This window comes from Larimichthys crocea, chromosome XXI, assembly GCF_000972845.2.
Source record: "Larimichthys crocea isolate SSNF chromosome XXI, L_crocea_2.0, whole genome shotgun sequence".
Classification (NCBI taxonomy): Eukaryota; Metazoa; Chordata; class Actinopteri; family Sciaenidae; genus Larimichthys; species Larimichthys crocea.
The window spans coordinates 16,499,988-16,521,598 of NC_040031.1; the positions used below are offsets into that span (position 1 = coordinate 16,499,988).

The 21,611-nt window shown below is 38.3% G+C and overlaps 5 protein-coding genes across 6 annotated transcripts; 3 read left to right on the forward strand and 2 right to left on the reverse strand.

Annotated features, from left to right (window-relative positions):
• The first annotated feature begins 249 nt into the window (after nucleotides 1–249).
• Nucleotides 250–4,501, forward strand: idh3a (isocitrate dehydrogenase (NAD(+)) 3 catalytic subunit alpha). Of its 2 annotated transcripts, XM_019262620.2 has the most exons (12): nucleotides 293–378; nucleotides 707–772; nucleotides 1,141–1,203; nucleotides 1,503–1,586; nucleotides 1,926–2,040; nucleotides 2,207–2,394; nucleotides 2,570–2,703; nucleotides 2,792–2,894; nucleotides 2,986–3,050; nucleotides 3,461–3,545; nucleotides 3,701–3,853; nucleotides 3,943–4,501. In XM_019262620.2, the coding sequence occupies exons 1-12, from the start codon at nucleotides 349–351 to the stop codon at nucleotides 4,024–4,026; spliced, it is 1,170 nt and encodes a 389-aa protein (XP_019118165.1). In that variant the 5' UTR covers nucleotides 293–348; the 3' UTR covers nucleotides 4,027–4,501. The 2 variants fall into 2 exon arrangements, with proteins under 2 accessions (XP_010727734.2, XP_019118165.1); XM_010729432.3 differs by lacking the exon at nucleotides 707–772 and having other exon boundaries at nucleotides 250–378; nucleotides 3,943–4,491.
• Nucleotides 4,502–4,586: 85 nt separating this feature from the next.
• acsbg1 (acyl-CoA synthetase bubblegum family member 1) lies at nucleotides 4,587–10,141 on the reverse strand. Its single transcript, XM_019262619.2, has 14 exons — nucleotides 9,824–10,141; nucleotides 9,194–9,240; nucleotides 8,765–9,033; nucleotides 8,557–8,645; nucleotides 8,298–8,418; nucleotides 8,142–8,222; nucleotides 7,902–8,051; nucleotides 7,594–7,770; nucleotides 6,676–6,857; nucleotides 6,334–6,567; nucleotides 5,993–6,210; nucleotides 5,692–5,831; nucleotides 5,254–5,500; nucleotides 4,587–5,141 (listed from the first exon to the last, which is right to left on the reverse strand). Exons 1-14 carry the CDS (start codon nucleotides 9,868–9,870, stop codon nucleotides 5,065–5,067), a joined length of 2,079 nt encoding a protein of 692 aa, XP_019118164.2. The 5' UTR covers nucleotides 9,871–10,141; the 3' UTR covers nucleotides 4,587–5,064.
• A 1,192-nt stretch (nucleotides 10,142–11,333) lies between these two features.
• Nucleotides 11,334–14,756, forward strand: dnaja (DnaJ heat shock protein family (Hsp40) member A). Its single transcript, XM_010729430.3, has 8 exons — nucleotides 11,334–11,513; nucleotides 11,821–11,961; nucleotides 12,876–13,050; nucleotides 13,161–13,265; nucleotides 13,359–13,586; nucleotides 13,678–13,908; nucleotides 14,000–14,100; nucleotides 14,201–14,756. Exons 2-8 carry the CDS (start codon nucleotides 11,830–11,832, stop codon nucleotides 14,414–14,416), a joined length of 1,188 nt encoding a protein of 395 aa, XP_010727732.2. The 5' UTR covers nucleotides 11,334–11,513; nucleotides 11,821–11,829; the 3' UTR covers nucleotides 14,417–14,756.
• A 5-nt stretch (nucleotides 14,757–14,761) lies between these two features.
• rps27l (ribosomal protein S27 like) lies at nucleotides 14,762–16,895 on the reverse strand. Its single transcript, XM_019262625.2, has 4 exons — nucleotides 16,739–16,895; nucleotides 16,072–16,180; nucleotides 15,110–15,220; nucleotides 14,762–15,012 (listed from the first exon to the last, which is right to left on the reverse strand). Exons 1-4 carry the CDS (start codon nucleotides 16,742–16,744, stop codon nucleotides 14,984–14,986), a joined length of 255 nt encoding a protein of 84 aa, XP_019118170.1. The 5' UTR covers nucleotides 16,745–16,895; the 3' UTR covers nucleotides 14,762–14,983.
• A 1,196-nt stretch (nucleotides 16,896–18,091) lies between these two features.
• Nucleotides 18,092–21,600, forward strand: LOC104917882 (ras-related protein Rab-8B). Its single transcript, XM_019262624.2, has 8 exons — nucleotides 18,092–18,492; nucleotides 19,011–19,071; nucleotides 19,165–19,225; nucleotides 19,317–19,394; nucleotides 19,490–19,579; nucleotides 19,693–19,758; nucleotides 19,854–19,904; nucleotides 20,464–21,600. Exons 1-8 carry the CDS (start codon nucleotides 18,369–18,371, stop codon nucleotides 20,554–20,556), a joined length of 624 nt encoding a protein of 207 aa, XP_019118169.2. The 5' UTR covers nucleotides 18,092–18,368; the 3' UTR covers nucleotides 20,557–21,600.
• Nucleotides 21,601–21,611: the final 11 nt, after the last annotated feature.

Here is a 21,611-nt window from a genome sequence, read left to right on the forward strand (position 1 = left end):
AAGGGCCCCTGTTGGTCCCTGGACCTTAGCTTGAAAACCACTGTATAGCCTGTATGAAGTAAAGTCACTTCATTAAATGTAAGTGCAAATCCGGACAGGCCTTTCAGAGTAAGAGTGAAGGGGCTCATGGCTGTAAAGCATGCAATGGGCAGAAGAACATTATATAAGAAATAAAAAGAGTGACTACTACTACAAACTGAACTGAAATACTCATGAATCCCGACGACATCTGAGGTGTGAATTCATTTAATTGAGGGTTTATTTTGAAAGGAAAGTCATTCATCCGCTTTGAACTGTAGCTAACTTGACTTCTGCTGCTGCTGCTGCTGCGTCGACCTTGGCTGGTTTATGATGGCAGGCAAGGCGTGGAGGTCAGCGGTATGTACGAGAACATGTATATATATTTATGTAATATAACCTGTTTTGTATTGTACCAAACGCGGGGGCTTTTGTTTGTCAGCTCATCATCTTTACATGAACGTCTTTGTCGTTTAACACAGTGAAAGTCTGCAGCGCAGCTAGCTCCTAACTAGCACGGCGCTAGTTACTATAGCAACCTGACTCCTGACTGCTATTCAGATAGCTAGTTTAGCTAGCGTCTCTAACGAAAACAGGAGTTTCTCTTGCTACGTGTTTAGTTTACAGCTTAAAGCTGCTCAAGTCGGTTTCAATGTGGCAACATGTCTGCATGAAATGTCGCTTACAGATTCTTAATGTGCTAAGGAAGTGGGGTTTACCGCTCAGTGGCAAGGATAAAATCAAGGCTCAAGAAGTAAGTCGAGCTCACGTATTGTAACTTTGACTGCCCTTGCTGCGCTAGGAAGGTGTTTTCTAGTAATCTCCCTCAGTAGCATTCAAATCTAGGATGGGCATTTTCTATTGCCATCATTTCTACAAGAGCTGAGCTAAGATGTAAGCTGTCAAATTCGCCTTTGCCCTTGTTGCGGGCCTTTCAAGGTAATGCATGGGCTCCTGCTCCTACACTAAGCCAAAGCTTATTCATTTGCTGATATTCTGAACAAGACAAACAGAAAATTGCCTGACCGATAACGCTTGCTTTGAATCTGAGACATTGTCCTTTTGCAAATTGTTCCCCAAAGTCATTCATGTTTTTCAACATTATTGATTTTTGATTGTCAGGTGTCATGGATGGTTGGAGCTTTGAAGAAAGAGACTCCACAACCCAGGGCGTTCACTCGTGGGGTATGTACCTTTCCTCTCTAGAGTCACAGTGAAACTTTATTCAAGATTTTTTCATGTAATGTATTCCCTGTATTAAAGGTTGAATGTGACAGATAAATGGGGCTCAATAAATCAGAATCTGAAATACTTTAATAATCCCAGGGTAATTATTATTGTTACAATACTCCAGTATACAAACAAACAAAAACAACATATGTAAACAAGTAACCATCTATTAAGAACAAATATATATATAAACTAATAATAGTACTAATAATCTTGTGTCACTGAATGTTGTGTGTCTTTGTTGTGCCTCACAGATTCATACTGTTACTCTCATTCCTGGGGATGGAATCGGTCCAGAGATCTCCGATGCTGTTATGGAGATATTTGCAGCAGCTAAAGTTAGTTCTGGAGAAGCCAAAAAAAAATAAAAATTACATCATTGTTCACCACAAACTTTAACCAGCAAAAAAATGATTTCTAAGGACAGAGGGTGTCACTCCCTGTACAGATTGTAAAGCCCTCCGAGGCAAATGTACTTTGTGACTTACTTACAAATAAAATGTAATTTGATTTAATTTGATTTGATTTATGAAGTTGCAATGTAACACTGTTTGTATTACTCAAAAAATGGTACACAATAAACAAAACCAGATCAAATCAGAAACACAAATAAAGTCAGAAATAAATGGAAATGATGTAAACTAATGTAGTGTTTTTGCTGTACACGTTTGATTCAGGCACCTATTCAGTGGGAAGAGAGAAATGTTACAGCCATCCAAGGACCCGGTGGCAAGTGGATGATCCCTCCTGATGCCAAAGAATCAATGGACCGTAACAAAATCGGCCTAAAAGGTTAACCCTCTTAATTCAAATTGAATTAATTGCCTATAAGTTATTGCTGACGATATGGTCATACATTTTTCTTTGTTGTTTTTTATAGAGAGTAAAAAGTTTTTTCCTGTGTTTTGTGTCGGCAGGTGAAATAGTAAATAATTCTGAATTACTTAAAAATCTACAGGTCCTTTGAAGACGCCAATAGCTGCTGGCCACCCGTCTATGAACCTGCTGCTGAGGAAAACCTTTGATCTGTATGCCAATGTGCGTCCCTGTGTGTCCATTGAGGGCTACAAGACCCCCTACAGTGACGTGAACCTGGTAACCATCAGGGAGAACACTGAGGGAGAATACAGTGGGATTGAGCATGTGGTAAGACCCTTTAACAACACATAACTTTATGTCTCAAAATCTTATTTTGCTTCCTCAGCATAGATGCCATAGATTTGATATTTAGCATTACAATCGTTGAGATTTTGTTTTTGAAATAACTCAAACATGATTTACAGGTTTTACCTGAATCTTCCTTGGATGTGTATATTTTCAGATTGTTGATGGAGTTGTACAGAGTATTAAGCTCATTACAGAGCAAGCCAGCCAACGCATCGCAGAGTATGCTTTTGAATATGCCAGAAATAATCAGAGGGCCAGTGTTACTGCTGTTCATAAGGCCAATATTATGTAAGTTGTATTTGGTACAAATTACTTTACTTAATTAGTTATTTTAAAATGATTTGCTTACATGAAATGGTTGTCCTCATTTTTCTAGGCGCATGTCAGATGGGCTTTTCCTACGGAAATGCAGAGAGGCTGCTGAAAAGCACAAAGATGTAAAATTCGCTGAGATGTATTTGGATACCGTGTGCCTCAATGTAAGTCCCAATTTAAGAAAACGGATAAGGACATTTTGCATGTTTAACATTCCTAACTTATGGTGGCATTTTTATACTTTTGTTTCTACAGATGGTACAGGACCCCACACAGTTTGATGTTTTAGTGATGCCAAATTTGTATGGAGATATCTTGAGGTAAGACAGATGGCATGTCCTCCATCACTGTTGTGCATCATTACATTTTTACCATGCAACATTTTTACCAGAAAATTCAATTATCGTACACCAAATCATCCATACTGTATGTACACACATATGCACACAATCGTGTCATTATGTTTTAACATATGTGTAGAAATATGTTAAAACCAGGAGAGTGGAGCTGAGTGGATTCAACCAGGCAGTAGATTTGCATCAATTAGGCAAAAATAGTTACACTAACCTGTAAATAATTTTAACATTTAACAAGTGAAGATGTCATGCCAACTGTGTTGTGACCATGCACTTAATACATTGTCAGACATTCATGGCATCAGTTCAAAATTGTGTCAAAGTGTGTGCACATGAATAAGTCCAAAGGTAACTGTATGTGTTTACCATTACAGTGATCTTTGTGCTGGACTAATTGGAGGTCTTGGAGTGACCCCTAGTGGAAACATTGGGGCCAATGGTGTTGCCATATTTGAGTCGGTATGTTCTTTTTTTATTTGTCAGACTTCTTTGTCTTCACAAGTTAAACAGTTACTCTCATGATCAAACTATGGTGTGCCATGAGTTGGTGAAGGTCTCACCTGTGTTTGTATTTATATTTTCAGAAAATGATTGTGATTCATTTCTCCTGTCAGGTTCACGGAACTGCCCCAGATATAGCAGGAAAAGACATGGCCAACCCCACCGCCTTGCTGCTCAGTGCAGTCATGATGCTGCGGCATATGGGTCTTCACGGTCACGCCAAGAAGATTGAAACAGCATGCTATGACACCATTCGTGACAAAAAGGTAATCTACTTCTCAAGAAGTTAAGACATGACCCTTTTGGTTATATGCCTTTATTCTCATTCATAATGTTTTTGTTGTCTGTCTTTAAGGTTTTAACAAAGGACCTGGGAGGAAACTCAAAATGCTCCGAATTCACTGAAGCAATATGTCAAAGAGTGCGGGATATGAACTGAAAGAATGGTAATGGGCAGTGCTGTGAGTTCATGGTTGGTGTATGGATCTTAAATTATATTATTGTTGTATCTGCACATTTTTAACCAAAATACGTATTTAAAAAAGACTCAGGAGTTTAATATCCTGAATGTTTTATTTTTCTCTCTGCACACTCCAAAGCACTGTCTTTAAATTCTTGACCAGCAGGTACTGTATATGTGAGATGCTTTTAATTTCTTAACTGTTTAATCTGTGGTAGATGTTGTCTATTTATTGTCTGAATTTGGCCTCTTGTCTAAATTGTTTGACTTGTTATTTTAACATTAAATGTACAATCTGCAATCTATATGATCACAAGAGAAAAACAAAGTCAAACTCTTAAGTTACTGTTACAGTTTCTGCATATAATTCACATTTATGTAACTAAAAATATACATTATGTGCTGTAATGATTTAAACATAATCAGGCTTCCGTAACATGAAACTTGCAAATGTTTTGCACAAGTCTGTTTTTCATGTCATTCTGTTTTTCTTGCTGCAAATGAATGTATAAAAGAAAATGAATACTACAGTGACAATCTGAAATGCCAGACCCTTTTATTCAGTGTTATACAAATGGGTGTCACAACTCTAGTCAGCTAATATGATCGAGGCACCTGTGACTTCTGGTGAAAGTTATGTCCATATCTGACTTTTTATTGGTATAAACCAAACACTGAATACCATCTAGTACTTACACAAAATGTGCTGTAAGATCCCATCATGCAAGTAGCTGATATGATTTTAAAGCAGTAAAAATAGATAAGATGCATCAAAATGGTGTGAATCTTTAAAATTATTATTTTTGCCAAAGCAAGTATTATTCACTATCTAAACCTAATCTTGGGTTCCTTTAAAAATAAAATAAATTAAATATGGTTCTTAATTATGGCTATAATGTTCTATACACAAGACACAGATATAATTAAATTTCATGCATGTCCTCAAGAATGATAAGATATGCAAGGTCCACGTCATATTCATAGCAGTTACACAGCCATTTCTGTGGAAACACGATACTATTCTTGATAGAAGTTATCTATGACCTTGTGATACATCTCCAACACAACAGGGCGACGAAGCTTCATTGTGGGACCTGGAACGAGAAAACAAGGTCATGAACAAAACTTCAAATGGCTTTTTTAATACAAAAAAAGCATCATTTAGTACATAATATTCTCTCAAGACAAATGTTCTGCTAAAGTTACCCAGCTCTCCTCCAGAAACAGAAAAGTCCTTTTTGAGGATCGTCCACTTTTGTATGCGTTGGGCATTAGAGGTGGCTGCAGAGTTGACTCTGTCGATTCCTTCTTGAATCGCCCGGTACACTTCTTTGTCTTTTCCTCCGATGATGTCAGACACTTTGGTTGCTTGGCTGCCGAGCTGTTCACAAAACTCCACAGCCTCCATACTCAGCTCCTCTGTTGGCGCCATGGTTTCTGTATCGCTACAACACTAGAGCACAGAATTAAAAGTCCTGGAATCTTAAATATATATATATTTCTACGTAAATCTTGGCCTTAAATGTTTGTTCAGAAAGCCAGCTACATAATGTGACTTTACATAAGACAGGATTAATGCCAAGAATACAATACAATATATAATTTTCCATAATCTCCATGAAAACTAAAAAAAAAGCAAATTACCTTCAGGGTCAAAAGCATTGACAAAAATTTCCTCTTGTCCCCTATGAGCATGGCATTGCTGATTATTGGTAGCTCCTTCTTCACTGCTTCCTCTATGGGCGCAGGAGGAATATTCTCTCCTCCTGCTGTGATGATCAACTCTGAATAGAAAGAGAGGGCACCCTGACATTGCAGCTGTTTATGGCTCAAAACAAGGAAAATAGATCTTTTGTCCAGAACAACATGGGCTCAGCTGTGGATTTCTAGTAACCTAGGACAAACAATTTTCTTACAATAGCCTTATTTCCTCAGATAGGTCTACCTTTTATTCTCCCTGTGATGTACAAGAAACCCTCTTCGTCTATCTCCCCCAGGTCTCCAGAATGCAGCCACCCATTTTCATCCAACGCTTCTCTTGTTTTGTCTTCCATATTGAGGAAACCCATGAAAATGTTGCGTCCCCAAAAGCAAATTTCACCTGTCCCCTTAGAGTCTGTGTTGACCATTTTGTATCGACAGCCAGGCACCACCTTACCACAGCTTTGTCAAAGAAAAGAAGCAGAATTTTTTTTCTTCTGTTATTTATGCTCACAAAATTTAAAATGAAAGCACTTAAGCTTAACTTAATTTCACATACAAATGTTACAATCCCTGAGTTTTTACCTTGGTAGTTTGTAAGCGTTGGGACCTGACATGAAGTGAGGTCCTGTGCTCTCACTCATGCCATATGCCTCATACAAACAGATATTTAGGCCCAAGAAAAACTGCACTGTTTCACTGCTGATTGGTGCTGCTCCAGAGAAGAACTTCTGACAGCAAGACAGGCCGAGCTCGGCCCGAAGCTTCTGCAACACGAGGTTGTCAGCCAAGGAAAAGAGAAATGGTTTTTCATCATCCCTGGAAAAAAAGAAGTAAATATCACTGTAATTACATCACCTCTCTTCCAAAAAATTTATTTATATTTGTTGTTATATTTGTCATTTAAACCCTTTCATCAGCTCTTACTTATGCGTAAGCTTTTGATTGGCTCCCAGACTGACTGACATCGCCCATGTCACCAGTTTCTTTTTCAAATATCCACACTCACTAATTCCCTGTTTTATCTTCTCCATCATCTTCTCCCATACCCGCGGGACACCCATGTGAGATGTGGGACAAACTTCTCGGAGTGTTGTCACCAGGCTGCCCTACAATGAGTTAAATCCATCAAGAGCTTAAAAACACATATTCAATCAGTCAGTTGTTTTTTTTATTGAGCATGTTATTCAACTAATTTAAAATAGTATTCTAGTTTTTTGTCAAGAGAAGAACACAGGTATTTATAATAAATACACCTTTGGAGGTCTGGAAAAAACATTTTGGATGAAAACTTTCACCAGTTGTAACCACTGAAAGTAACTGTAACTGTTGCTTACCATTAGACAGCTGTTTTCTTCTGTACTAACTGGTCAGAGAGTTGCAAGATCAAACTGAACTCAGATTTCAAGAAAAATGGTGCATACTTCTGTTTTTCTGGCTGTTCGATATAACTCTGATCCATACAGCTGATCTATGGTATAATACATTGTACAGCGCAAGTTTGGCCTATATATATATGAATATAGATTCTAAAGTTAGTGCGAAAGAAAATGACTATCTGACGGCAAGGTATAGTGGTGAAAAAATATTCTTAAAATAGTGTGCACTTTTTGAGGTGGCTAGAATGTTTTTCTGCTGACCCTGTCCACAGAAGTGCATAGCTCAGCTTCTGTGCCATGATCCTCGTCTGCTTGGAAACATGCTGACCACTATTTTAGGTAACACACTGACTATGCATAAATACCTCATACAACCCGACTTCAAAATACCCAAATATCCATTTAAAGGCCTTATCTCAGACCTTTAACTTTTTTATATTTGTGTGATTTAACCATTTGTATTTACCTTTAAGGCATCTGGCTGTGCAAAGTATACCAGCTCACCCCACTGGATGCTTGTCCAGAGATCAAAGATCTGAGCGGCGATGTGGCTGAGAGGCAGGTAGCTCACTAGTGACTCCTGTTTAGTGTCAGCTGGCTGCATGTCCCCAACCCTGCTGGCATGATTGGCAGTCCATGTGATCTGAACAAGTCATCATAAAAACAGAAGCCTTGTTTTACTTTTTTCTGCTTTTGTAACTTCCTGCATACACCCTTGTTATACTTACATCTGACCCTGAATAAGAACTTAACAATAGCCACAGGAAAGCTTACATTGTCATGACTGAGCATGACTCCCTTCGGCTGGCCTGTGGTGCCAGAGGTGTAGATTAGGACGCAGCATTGGTTGGCTCTCTGGCTACTGATGATGTCATCCAGCTCTTCCTCAGAATCATCCAGACTGAGCTCCATGAACTCCTCCCACTGTCCCAAAACAGCAACACACAGCATCATGGCCTGAGCTTGACAATCTCTTTGACCCGTATCATTTCATGTTGTGTTAGGAGGACTTACAGAGTAAAGATTGGAGATCTTCTGCTGGGGGTGTCCACTGTACTGCACTATGGCTTTCAAATGAGGCAGTCTGTCACGTATCTATTAAAAGCAAGAGCGAGAAATTTAGCTTGTTTTGAATGTGGGTAAAGATCTTTTATATATTTAAGTAACTACCTGTAGGACTTTATCCAATTGCTTTTGGTTTTCCACCACTATAACGTTCGCTTTGGAGTCAGTTACCACATACTGGCAAGCTTCTGGTGAGTTTGTGGCATAAATGCCTGTCATTATCCCCCTGTAGGAAGAATACAGGACATTATAGAACAGCAAGAGGAGTGTTTGTGTCAGATAAAATAACAATAACAGCACCATAACAACTACACGATGTATTTGGGTTCAGAAATAGGCTGAGTCAGGTCAGTGTCTTTCTCACCCTGCCATGATGGCACCGACTGCAGAGAAGAACCATTCTGCTGAATTGAATCCTAGGATTGCCACTCCATGGAATCGCTCTAAACCGAGCTGCACACATTAACAAACTTTAGTGTCTTTCTTTTTTTCAAATCTACTCATTGATAGTGCTTAATAGCTGCCAGAAAGAATGCACTATAGACAATAAGTTCTCATTTTGTATAATATACCTTCATAAAGCTCTTGGCTGCTCTGCGGCAGAACTGATAGTACTCTAGGAAGGTTATCTTTTCCCATTTGTTGTTCCGCTTTCTGGCGAGCGCGTACATATTTCCATATTTTTCAACTGATTCTTTGAACATCTGGTGAATTGTGATAGGTTCCTCTGGACATCCCTCTTCTATTCTCAGTCTTACTGAGCCTTTAGCATCAGTGGTCCAAAGTGAATGAGCCGGAGCGAGAGGTGTACCAGCAAACTCCTCTTCTATGGTTTTATTTCCTGAGATAAGAGAGAAAACAAATCCAGTCCTTCCCACAAAGGAATAAAAGACATCTACCAGTTTTATTTAGAAGCAGCAGAACATACTGATGAAGGACGTCTACCACAATCCCAGCACCGCTGTGGACTTCAGTGGACCCTGTAGGTGCTCAATACTCACCTATAGAGGCATGATGTGTCTGCTCGTGTGCCATAGACTCCTGAACACTGGAAAACACAGAGAAACATGGGCTCCAAACAGCTCATATACACACTCCACCCTCACATTGTGAGAACGGTCTGGGCTGCTGTTTTCATTTCATCACATGGGTTTAATTTTCAGCCAGCACAGTGTCAGGCTTTTGGCACAGCTAAAGCCCCCTTGCTTTGTTTGACAGAATATATTCAATGAACGCTGAAAAGACTGCTCACACTCATCAAGTATTTTTATACATACATATATATATGTAGTTTGATTTAACTATTCAGAATTCAGAAGTTTGCAAAGTTTCTACATCACAAAATATTTAGTGAACAGTCAACTACATTGACTTTTAGTTGCTATATTCATAGAGATGCAGCAGAGGACCTTTTAAATACTGCGTGGACAGGAACAAATATTCAGTGACTTTGAAAGTGTTGATACTGGTTCATTCAGCCTCAGCTGAGAAGTATTATAATATAGCCCCTGGCTAACTTACAAAAATACACAGATGATGAATTGTTGAATTCTACTTTAGAGTATTAGTTCAGTCTGATTTAATGCTCCAGATTAAAAGAAAACAAACAAAAAAAGTAAACTGTTGTTTACCTTTTCTCAAGTTGATCGTATCCTTTCTCTTCATCAGGAGAGTCCATACTGTTAGTCCTAGTCGTCCTTGTACTGTGGCTACAGGCTATGTGGGACCAAACCTTTCTCGATGGTGCTCCCTTTAACAGTATCACACTTATTTTTCAGGAATTAGGAAACAAAACATGAAGTCGTGAATGGTTGCGAAACAAGTCAGAAAATCCATGTGTGCTCTGCAATGGGCCGATTGCTCAAGACCATGTTCAGAATTTGAATTAGCTCCATCTTTTCATATGTAAAACAGTGGGATTGTAATGTTCCCTTAAATCCCAAACAGAACAGTTATAACCAAATCATAACAAGGTTATACAACTGAAAGGATTTATAATAGTTTAATATTTGAGTGTAGTATTACAAAGGTTGATCAGTTATGCTTTACAGACAATCTTAGTTCATTCAAAAAGTTGCATAGAGCCTTATTACTTCATTAATCATTTACATACTTTAAAACCTGTGATCTTCAGCCATTCTGGCAGATGTGGCAGCTCATTGCGATCACTGGTGTGCAATATTTTCTGACTAGAACGACAAAGGTCCTCCAGAGTCCTCTGCAAAAGCATGAATACTTTACTTTGAAGGCACTTACTTAGGTTAAAGAATACCACAGACTACAGACCTCTTTACAGGTCTCTGTTTATTTTATCCAAGAGGTTTAATACACAAATAGCAGAGACAGCCCAGTGTGTGCATATATTTACTGTTACTGTTACTATTCCAGACAGGCATCAAATATTTCTTTCTAAAATGAGCTGCATTATTTGAAGCACTGAACATCCCTACCTGACAACCTTCATTTACACAAAGCATGTTTATACAACCTATTATTATAATTTACTACCTGACAGACTTTTTAACAGCCAGATTGTTGAAGCAGCATTTTATTTCCATTGTTCCCACATGAAATGCTTTAAGAACTCTTGTGAAATGCATTTATTCATGTACTGTACTCAACTACAATGCTGAGGTACTTTTCTATTTCACAGCATTTTGGAGAATATTTTGATTTATTTATTTTTTATTTTTTTGTATTTTTTTTTAACTCCACTACATCTGTTAGCTTCAGTCACTGGTCATTTTGCAAATTCACATTATTAACTACAGCCAACAGCTACATTTATTTGGCCTATTATCACAGAATAAGTTACCCAGCCATATATAAAACAATAAAAAATAAATAAAAACTAGCCTCACCTTTATCAGCTGTTACTTTAAAGTGAGCCTTACATAATAATGCATTAATACTTATAATCCAATTATATTATGCACATACATTGCTTTCACTTTTGCAGTATCTTTACTGTAACAGAGTATTTCTGCACAGTTGCACCATTGCCTAAACTACTGCGCGTTTCTTTTATAAGCACAATACCAAATCAAATCTGTCTTTCGTAGATCCGCCATACATAACAAGCTGATCTGATCATCTCCAGGACTCCTCCCTCTCCATTCCGTTTGCCTTTTTTGTTTTTTTACCGAGAAGGGACTTGGTCTTCTGTCGCTCAGGTCAACCCCGACGAAACATCCGCCCCCATCTCCGGCTGCGAGAGCTCTCCAGAAAGTTCTGCACCGTGGAGCGGCTATAAGAGCCAGCCATCTTCCTTCAGCAGCCTCACAGTAACTCGAGCTAGGACTAAGATAGTGACAACACCTGGTGAGTAATATTACGATTTGAAATGATATTCAGCTAAACGACACAGGAATGTGAGCGGTTTCATTCAAGCTTAACGTGAATGTAAACCAGACGCGAGTTGCCATTTAACCCCACGTGTGTGGACGTTTCTCCACGCTGTCAGGATAACTGCGCTTTAAACGTGTGTTTATCTTTATTTTAAATGTTTTATGAGCTAACATTCATTTTACACGTCGGTGCCTATAAGCTGACGCATTATATCTGATAAAATAGCAAGTCACGGCATTATATAATAATGTGTTTCTTTAAAAATGGGTTTATCTTCTAGGGTGTCATCATGGTTCACGAAACCGGTTACTACGATCTGTTGGGTGTCAGCCCCAAAGCCTCGGTGGATGAAATCAAAAAAGCCTACAGGAAACTCGCATTGAAATATCATCCTGACAAGAACCCGGCTGAAGGGGACAAGGTGAGTTAGCTGCATATAGAGTTAGAGAGCTTTATGTTGCCTCAGCAGCCGTTTATGGACTGTTGCTGAAACGCCGTGTCTAAATTTAAACTGCAAGGCTTGTTGGATGGACAGCAGGAACTTTCTGGAATGATCCGAGTCGCAGTTCATGTATTTAGGTAACTTTACAGCAAGCCTGATACTGTGCTGAAAACACTCACTGTAAAATATAGTTTTTAACATAAAAATAAAGTGTAGAAAATATCAATGTCAATGTGTTAAAATAAAATGATTCAACTGGTCTTGTATCTTATCACTGTCCTTCCTTTTCGCTTGCCCCAGCCATTGTCATTATAAAAAAAAAATATGATGAAAAATTAAGGAAATTAACATCAAATAATTAAGGACACATGACACTAATATAGATATGATATTAGATAAATAGATAGATATATACTTTATCGATCCCAAGGGAGATTCAAGCAACCAGTAAGCAGCGTGAGACGGTAAACTAAACATACATATTAAAATAGGATAAATCTGATTGAACATGTGCTGAGAAATTAAATATTTGTTGACAAATTAAACCTGTGCAGGGTGATTAAACGTGTTCAGATTAGCTGGAAAAAAGCATTGTGACTGAAAAGAGATCTGGTATTTGAGCTCATGAAAAGTTTATGGAGCTGCATGGTTCTCGCAGGACAGCGACATTACAAATATATGATGATAGAATATGAAGCACTGCTGTGGATAAAACTACTGTATTACCAACAGTATATAAAGTACAGACTTGTGGGGGAATATTTCCAGTGTGGTATTGCCACTTTTATCTAGGATCTGAATACTTCTTCCACCAAGAATGACTCATTATTTATGAAGCTTTAAATACTCGTTTTCAAAAGTCACTTCATGTTTTTTTTGTCTTATTTCCACAGTTCAAGCATATATCTCAAGCATATGAGGTGCTGTCAGATCCACAGAAGAGAGAGCTTTATGACCAAGGAGGAGAACAAGCAATCAAGGAAGGGGGCATGGGTGGAAGGTCGTCCCCAATGGACATTTTCAACATGTTCTTTGGAGGTGGAGGAAGGATGCAGAGAGAGAGAAGAGGTAAGATATAGATTATTACGTAAGTAATCTAGCGGGGGGTGAAGTTTATATACTCATATACCCATAATTTGTTAAATAAATTAACTTACATGTATCTGCTTTTCTTGTAGGGAAGAATGTCATGCACCAGCTCAATGTTACACTGGAGGAGATGTACAAAGGCACCACAAGGAAGCTTGGCCTTCAGAAGAATGTCATCTGTGAAAAATGTGATGGTGCGCAGTGTTTTATTGTTTGTTATTTTAAATACCATTTAGAATTTTTTTTAAAAATGTTTGAACGGTAAATGACATTGGCCTGTTTTGCAGGTTACGGTGGTAAGAAAGGTGCCTTGGAGAAGTGCTCAAACTGCAAAGGAAAAGGAGTACAAATCAAGGTGCAACAGATCGGGCCAGGCATGATTCAGCAGATCCAAAGCATGTGTCAAGACTGCCAGGGACAGGGTGAGAAATTTAACTCCAAGGACCGCTGCAAGAACTGCCATGGGCACAAAGTAGAACGCAAGAAGAAAATTCTCGAAGTTCACATTGACAAAGGTATGTTTTTTTTTCCCCCCCCTGAGATATTTTAACAGTGTAGTTGGTAGTGTAAATGTAACACAAAACTAAAGATCAATTTGTTGTGCAGGTATGAAAGATGGTCAGAGAATTACATTCCATGGCGAGGGCGACCAGGAACCTGGACTGGAGCCTGGGGATGTAGTTATTGTGCTGGAACAGAAGGAGCACACGGTTTTCCAGAGACAAGACGATGATTTGGTAATGAAGATGAACATCAAACTTGTTGAGGCCCTTTGTGGTTTCAAGAAGACTGTTCAGACATTAGACAACAGAATGATCATCATCAGCTCAGAAGCAGGTAATTGTCTGACACAGCTCCTCTGATTTTTGTTTTTCGGTAGACAATGTTTGTAATTTAAAATTTCACAAACATCTCTTTTTACCAACAGGTGAAGTAATAAAACACGGTGACGTCAAAAGTGTTCAGAATGAGGGCATGCCAATCTACAAGAATCCTTGCGAAAAGGGACAGCTTATCATTCAATTCCAAGTAAGACTTTTCAAAACATTTCTCTTCAACCCTGGATTTTAACGTCTTTGTCAGATTCTTAGCTGTGGACAAATTTAGCTAATTGTAATTTATCCTGCAGGTGGACTTCCCAGAAAAACACTGGCTCCCAGAACATCTCATGTACCAACTGGAAAGACTGCTTCCTCCAAGGGAGGATGTGATGATAACTGATGACATGGAGGAGGTGGACCTCTGTGACGTGGATGCGCGGACAGAACAGAAAAACAACAGCGGGGAAGCTTACGAGGAAGACGACGAGGGACCCAGAGGCGGAGTGCAATGTCAGACACAGTGATCCATGTCTGGGATAACAAAAAAATAGGTTGTTAGAGCATGTGTGGTTTATTTTTGTTGTTGCTCTGGACACTCCTGGGACATAAATATGCAAGTGGAGTACTCATTTCACATTTTTGTGGCCCAATCTATCAAACCTGTGTTTTTGTGTTACTGTCTATTCTGTTCTCTATTTCTATTAATTATTAAGATCCATGTTTTTCATATGTTCGTGTTCCTTTAAAATCTATGGCACAATTCTTTTTTTCCATTCAGAAAGGACGACTCGTATGCTTTCTGTGAAGGTAATTTCAGTCATGACAAACATTTTCAATATTTCTCAATAAAAGTCACGGAATGCATCGACTTGTATAAGAGCGTTCTTTATTGACTTAAGAGATTTATTTTTTAGTATCTTGCGTGTTAAAAATTTAGTTTAGTTTAGAAATGCATCATAAAAGTTGAACATCTGTACAGTGACAGAACCTGTCATTAGTGAATGCACAACTACATTGTAATCAATGGAAAAATAGGGGATTTATCAATAACATGGCTTAATTACAGACATGATTAAGTATGCAGCTCCTTTTTAATGCTGCTTCCTCCTGAAAGAACAACCTGGAAAGCAAGAATTTAAATGAGTAAGACAGCCTTCTCTGATGTTTGTGCATATATATAAATAATAATAACATAAAATATATTGTGGATGTTTTACCCTCTGTCAGTCTGGCCTTTCCTCCTTTTGGCTGGCACAACACAGTTGAGCATCCCACACAGAGGACCACTGTCTGTGCATGGCTGAACACAGTGGTGATCTTGTAGCAGCCTGCAAAGACACAGTGTCAGTAAAGTTAAGTTTTATAAATTCCACGTATATCAGAATCACTTTTGATGGCCAGGTATGTGCACACGTGAGAAATTGACTTTGGAGCTCAACAGGCAAAACATAAAACAGACTTATAACATTTGTAGGCCGATTAAAGGCAAGGATAACGGTGTACAAGTACCACTGGTGGTACGCAAGCTCCTTTGGGTGGTACTTGGTGGAATCTCTGAAATATTTATTGTTTTGATTAAATAAAATAATTTAGAAACATTTTATACTGCCTTAATATTTTGTTTTGAATAAAAAATAGTTCAATTATGAGATTTCAGGAGTGTAATTCAAAATATGTTCTGCATTTCCTGTGATATACTGCTGCTTCAAACGTGAAATATTAAGAAGATAGATTATACCATAGCTCTATGAAATCTAGGGTGGTGCAAATCAGGAAAAAAAAACATCTTTTGCATCCCAGGATTCGACAAAAATCAACAATAATAATTTAAAAAGCCTCTTATGAACTATAACTGGACAAGGCCTCTATGTCAGGATGTCAAGAAGGATATTTTCAGAGGTGGTACAAGGTGTACAAATTTTGAGAAAACATTGGTGCAGAGTGCAAAGGATGCTGTAAATAAATACTGTTTATGTTGCAGGTTATATATATATATGAGATAGGACGTGACAGTACATGCAGTACATGCAGCATGCACAGCATGAGTAGACTGTGTACATGTTTAGATATTAAACAGAGCAAAATCTGAATGTAAACAGTGAGAATAAATGGGTTGTTTATGCAGGTATCACACTTATGGCAGGACTTTAATCTTATATTAATATGTATATTGATATACCTGGGCACTTCACATCCATAAAATAAGAGTTAGGTGTCTGAACAAGTCTTTTCTTTTTGTGTTGTCTTCTCTCATGGTCAATAGCTGGGTGGAGGAGGTCTTTAGCCAGCTGGAACAAGCGAATAAAACAAAATTAAGACAGTTTTAAGGCAGTGCAACAGTTCATTTGACCTAATAACTTCACGGTTTCACTATAACTTTAATAATCACACGTCACTCCTGTGATAAACAAGGTAAGCAGCCGATTTATACTCAACACAGTGAGGCTTCAACGAGAAAAACACTGCGCCACAAACACACACACACACAGTGTAGCTTCAGTATAAATGTGCTTTTTAAACTAACATGTGGTGAAAGAAACCGGATGGCCCTGTGTAAAAACAAATACAGGCACAGACTATTTCTCGGCTGGACGTGGCTACAGGTTATAAAGCATGCGAGACGCGTTATTGCGTTTCAGGATGTAGTCGCCCCCCGCGCCACACAGAGCTACGTGAGCTAACTTTCAGTCCATGTGCTGCTGCTGCAAACAACAACACAACAACTTTAAAAGGTTTAACACAAGCGCAGTGACACAGCGAGGACTCGGGGATAAACAAGCAGACAGCTGACAGCACTGTGCGTTAACTCAGGATGAATACATAAGCACAAAAACATCGTGACTTACTGGCATTTTTTCACCGTGCTAGGCTCGTTTCCCTGCGCGTACGTGTGACTGTGTGTGCAGCAGGAACAACACTCAGTGCAAATAAACAGTGTGAGCACTTAAGTAATACTTTGTGAAAAATAAAAAATAATAAAAAGAAGAAGAAGTAAAGACTTAGATAATCTTGTTGAGGATGCAGGGTGCATGTTGCGTTTTAAATGTTTGTTTTGTTGTTTTTTGGTATAATTTACAGAAAACAGAAACAGGTATTATTTTGTTTTTACATTTTTTATTTAGGGCAAAATAAATTAATAAAACGCAGCCTCAGCTCAATTTATTGTTTTCCCTTCTTCCTACCAAAACAAATTTACCACTCAATGTTTGATTTTTTTACTTGTGGGTGGGCCTTCAGCGTTTCCTTGCTTATGATTGGCTGCTGTGCTCCATCAATTATGTTTGTGTTATATTTTTCAAAATAAAATAATTGGGAAGAACAGTGGCATTGACCTGACAGCCAGTCAGGTTCTTTTTGCATAACCATTGTTGCTACCATAAGTTTATAGTTAGAGTTATTGTTTTGCTGCTGCTGTGCTTCTGTGTGTCTATCTCTCTATTTATCTATCTAACCTGCTCTATATGGAAAGTGTCATGTGATAACTTTTGTTATGAATTGGTGCTTTATAAATTGAATTTAATTTAATTAGAAGCAAACAAAAAGTAGTTACAAAAAATGACCAGCACCTCCTTATTAATTGGATTGTTGTACATTCAGCGTCTTAAAAAAATCAATAGAAATGTGGATATGTTGACAGCTAGACAGAAAAAACAACAACTATCAAACAAATATCTATAGACGTTTTATGCAGTCAGTACATACACAGACCGTCCAAATGCAGACTGCATCCCAGCAGATTGTGAACCTCATGTTCTATATTTGGCACATGTCGCTGTGTTTGTTGCAGATAACATAAGAAAAGATAAGACATAAGATAGACTTTAGTCTGTTGCTGAGGGAGCTGTTTATGGCTTCCACCGTTTCACTGCAGTGGGTGAGAGGAGTCTTTCATGATGGATGTCAGCTTTGTTTACATCCTCCTCTCTCCCACTTCCTCTGTGGAGAATGACCAGTTTGTTCAGTCTTTTCCCATCTCTCTCCATGCTTTCCCCCCTTCCCAGCATGATGACTGCACAGAAGATTGCAGATGCCACCCAATGTCAGGTTTTTGACATAAGTCCTGGAAACTCCAAATGACCCCAGTCTCCTCAGTACGTGGAGAAAGAAAGCAATATTTCATAATATACTAAAACTGACTGATTTCGGACACATAAAATTGTTATACATGATGTTTTAGAAATATTAGAGGGAGAAGATTCTTGTTTATGCTTTCATCATTGCTGGAGGTGCCGCTAACAAACCCATGATTATATGTTAAGTAACTCATCACCTCATGATTAAATCAATCAGAAAGCTGGCCGACCACATAAACTACAGAGACCAGCATGCACGGCAGAAAGTGACGTCACTCCTCTCGGCACCGGTCTGCTGTCAGTCTGCCACAGACAGCTGAGGATTTCCAGACTGGGGATCCCGGCTCGGCAAGGCCTTTATATATTATTGTCGTAAACCTTGCAGTCCACAGTTAGTGCTTAAATGGCGAAAACGTACGATTATCTGTTCAAGCTGTTGCTCATCGGAGACAGCGGAGTCGGTAAGACATGTCTGCTGTTCAGATTCAGCGAGGACTCCTTCAACACCACCTTCATATCCACAATAGGTGAGTACCCCGCAGCCGCCCCTCAGGATAAATCTCACATAATGCATGCTGCATATGAACAGGACATCAGTAATGCATCGCCCATCGTGGTGATCAATACATATTTGTGGAAATACCCATAGATTGGGCATTTTTATTTTATTATACAGATACATAATGTTTAAAGGGGCGGTCACTGCATAAGAGCAAGACAATGGGACTGAGAGACAAATTATAATGATCTCCTGCCCTTGATGGCTCATCGGCACCAGGAAGGTTAAATATAGAATGACATCAGTGTTCGACCTATGGAAAGCTTATTGAACAGCCCTTTTTTGTTTTAATCATGAGTCTTATAATAATGATATATCCTCTATATAAAGCCCTACAGTAGACTGCTGCTGCTTCTTTTGCTCTGACATTAAATGATCTCCTCCAACAACTTGACTTAAAGAGTTCTTTTAGTTTTACAAAAGCATAAAAACGGTTTCATAATGCCATGTAATAACATCCATCTGTGTTTGTTTGTTCAAATGCAGGAATAGACTTCAAAATCAGAACAATAGAGCTGGCTGGAAAGCGAGTCAAACTTCAGATTTGGTAAGGCTTACTCCTATTGTTAAAATAAGTAAATAAAACAAAGTGTGACACAAATCTGCCTGATTACTTTTGACGTTGATGTAATGTTTTCAGGGACACTGCAGGCCAGGAGAGGTTTCGCACCATCACTACGGCTTACTACAGAGGAGCAATGGTAAGTGCGCGCTCAGTCCTACACTTATTCCATATGGGTGTATCTTATATATATATGAGATATCGTTTATGAGAACTGTTTTTCTCCATAGGGCATCATGTTGGTGTATGACATCTGCAATGAGAAGTCCTTTGAGAACATAAAAAACTGGATTAGGAATATTGAAGAGGTGAGCTCTGGATTGAAGCTAGATAGACTGTTTGATAGTGTTACCGTGCCCTGAGAGCAACTCAACAACATAATGAGTCTTTTAATTTCTCCCAGCATGCCTCGTCTGATGTGGAGAAGATGATCCTGGGTAACAAATGTGACATGACTGACAGGAGACAGGTGTCCAAAGACAGAGGTGAAAAAGTGAGTCTCTGCAGCTAGTCGTTAACGAAAGGCAGTCACAAACAAACTGAAGTGCTGTGCACTTTCTCAATTTGCATTGATTGTCACTAATGTTGTATCTTTATCCCACTTAGCTGGCTATTGATTATGGAGTTAAGTTCTTGGAAACCAGCGCAAAGTCTAGCTTAAATGTAGAAGAGGTAAGCAGGGTTTTTTTGTAACATGTATGTACATACCATGTAACATGACTGATAATTACATATGTTTTACATCTTATTTTCTTTTGTCATTCTAGGCTTTTTATACAATGGGAAGAGACATATTACATAATCTGAGTTCAAAGACAGTAAGTGGTTAAAAGATTCTTATAATAGTAATAATTTTACATTTACCTCTTTCAAATGCAATTTTTTGTTGAGACCAAAGAGGAGCTGATAGCAATGTGACATGCTTATTTAGGTTGCTCTCAATTATTCCTGCACTCAACAGCAATTAAGCTTTACTAGCAGTGGTGTGGAGTGTTTGTCTTGTGCCTCACCCTCTCAGGCCACAAATGAATGATGAAAAAATTAATATGAACACTCTTTAGGCAGAATTCTTTGTTGTAAAGATGCATATACAATGTTTATCATAAAGTGAGCTCTCTATGATTGAAAACCAAATGTTTTAATTTTAAATTAATGTACTGTAGCACTGTGGTAATGGACATAGCATTTGAATTTGAAAGTCTGACCACGAGTTTAATAATAATGTTTATTTTTCCTAGATTAATATGAATAAATGCAGAAAACTTGTGAAAACCTACCCGTTGACAGATGATTTGACATTTGACACTAGATTTGAAGCCATAATTGTTTCATAATGTATTTAATACATTTCTCCACTATTTTACTTTTCCTTGCCAGACTGACAACAGTGCCGGAGGATCAGGAAAACCAGTCAAGATCTCAGAGAAAAAGTCGAAGAGAATAAAATTTTTCAAGTGTTCGCTCCTCTAGGCTGCTCATCCCTGGCGTTTACCAGATGAGAGATTACCACGTCTGGTGTTGTTTTGGAGGGTTCCTGCCTCCTGGACGTCCTCGCAGCAGCAGCAGCGGTCATATTCAAAGGACCTTACTGCCACCTGAATATCCCAGGTTCATGAAATCAGGCCATCCTGATATGCTGACCAGAAGAGGATCAATGAGGAATGATACTGTATATCTGCTCAAGCAAAAGACTTGTGCATGATCACCAGCATTGGTTTGTAGCTAGCCCTGCAGTGTCTGCTCACAGGAGGCAGTGATTCTGTTATATTATACCTCTGTTGGATCTCATGAGAATATCAAAGTTACACATAGTTGTCTTATGAATATGAAAAAAAAAGAAAGAATTCAAATTCTTTCAGAAATTGTAGCATTGTTTTATACACACTACCTATTGTCATATTTACTATTATGATGTTGTCAAATAGACATATCAACTCTTAACATTGATTGTATTTGTCTGTGTAAAGCCATGTATATTATTAAGCCTATAGTCTCCTGTTGCACTGGCATCATCTCTCTTTGTTCATGTGTGCATAGAAGGAGTCACACAATTGTCATAAAAAGACAAAGATATGTATAAATATAACCAGTTTTTATTATTTTTAATGGAACCTTTATTTATACAGGTTTCTGTGTCAAAATGAAAAACGGAAAGGTTGTTTTATTGTTATTACATATTGTTATGCGATTGTCAGTGTTTGCATGAAAGCTGTAGGGGTACCTCTGAGTGGAACATTATTAAGCACATTTTACAGTATCTGAAAAGAAAATGTTTACAGACAGTATTTGAAAGTGTCAGTCGCATCTAGGAAGTTCATGTTTTTGCTGTTCACATATGAACATGTCAGCACAACTAATTGTTGCGTGTACATTTTATTTTAAATTGTAGACATCCAAAGGTTTCCCTTTTCCAACATTATAACACAACGACGGGGGAAAGCTGTATTGTCAATGATTGCAAGCTACTGTATGTTATGCCAATGAAAAGTAAAGGGAGAAGGTGGATATTTAAAAGAGAGTTCTTT

What these genes read in the sequence shown, in the direction of transcription:
- LOC104917882 (XM_019262624.2), top strand. Translation starts at nt 18,369, where the DNA reads ATGGCGAAAACGTACGATTATCTGTTCAAGCTGTTGCTCATCGGAGAC. An exon ending in CTAGCTTAAATGTAGAAGAG is followed by an intron (nt 19,759 to 19,853) that starts GTAAGCAGGGTT and finishes TTGTCATTCTAG; the next exon opens with GCTTTTTATACAATGGGAAG. An exon ending in ATAATCTGAGTTCAAAGACA is followed by an intron (nt 19,905 to 20,463) that starts GTAAGTGGTTAA and finishes TTTCCTTGCCAG; the next exon opens with ACTGACAACAGTGCCGGAGG.
- acsbg1 (XM_019262619.2), bottom strand. Translation starts at nt 9,870, where the DNA reads ATGGACTCTCCTGATGAAGAGAAAGGATACGATCAACTTGAGAAAAG. An exon ending in CACAGCCAGATGCCTTAAAG is followed by an intron (nt 6,858 to 7,593) that starts GTAAATACAAAT and finishes AACTCATTGTAG; the next exon opens with GGCAGCCTGGTGACAACACT. An exon ending in CATCACAGGGAGAATAAAAG is followed by an intron (nt 5,832 to 5,992) that starts GTAGACCTATCT and finishes CTTTCTATTCAG; the next exon opens with AGTTGATCATCACAGCAGGA.
- idh3a (XM_019262620.2), top strand. Translation starts at nt 349, where the DNA reads ATGATGGCAGGCAAGGCGTGGAGGTCAGCG. An exon ending in GTTCATAAGGCCAATATTAT is followed by an intron (nt 2,704 to 2,791) that starts GTAAGTTGTATT and finishes TCATTTTTCTAG; the next exon opens with GCGCATGTCAGATGGGCTTT. An exon ending in GTGTTGCCATATTTGAGTCG is followed by an intron (nt 3,546 to 3,700) that starts GTATGTTCTTTT and finishes TTCTCCTGTCAG; the next exon opens with GTTCACGGAACTGCCCCAGA.
- rps27l (XM_019262625.2), bottom strand. An exon ending in TATGGATGTGAAGTGCCCAG is followed by an intron (nt 15,221 to 16,071) that starts GTATATCAATAT and finishes GTGTCTTTGCAG; the next exon opens with GCTGCTACAAGATCACCACT. An exon ending in AAAGGCCAGACTGACAGAGG is followed by an intron (nt 15,013 to 15,109) that starts GTAAAACATCCA and finishes CTTGCTTTCCAG; the next exon opens with GTTGTTCTTTCAGGAGGAAG.
- dnaja (XM_010729430.3), top strand. Translation starts at nt 11,830, where the DNA reads ATGGTTCACGAAACCGGTTACTACGATCTGTTGGGTGTCAGCCCCAAA. An exon ending in CATCTGTGAAAAATGTGATG is followed by an intron (nt 13,266 to 13,358) that starts GTGCGCAGTGTT and finishes CCTGTTTTGCAG; the next exon opens with GTTACGGTGGTAAGAAAGGT. An exon ending in CGAAGTTCACATTGACAAAG is followed by an intron (nt 13,587 to 13,677) that starts GTATGTTTTTTT and finishes TTTGTTGTGCAG; the next exon opens with GTATGAAAGATGGTCAGAGA.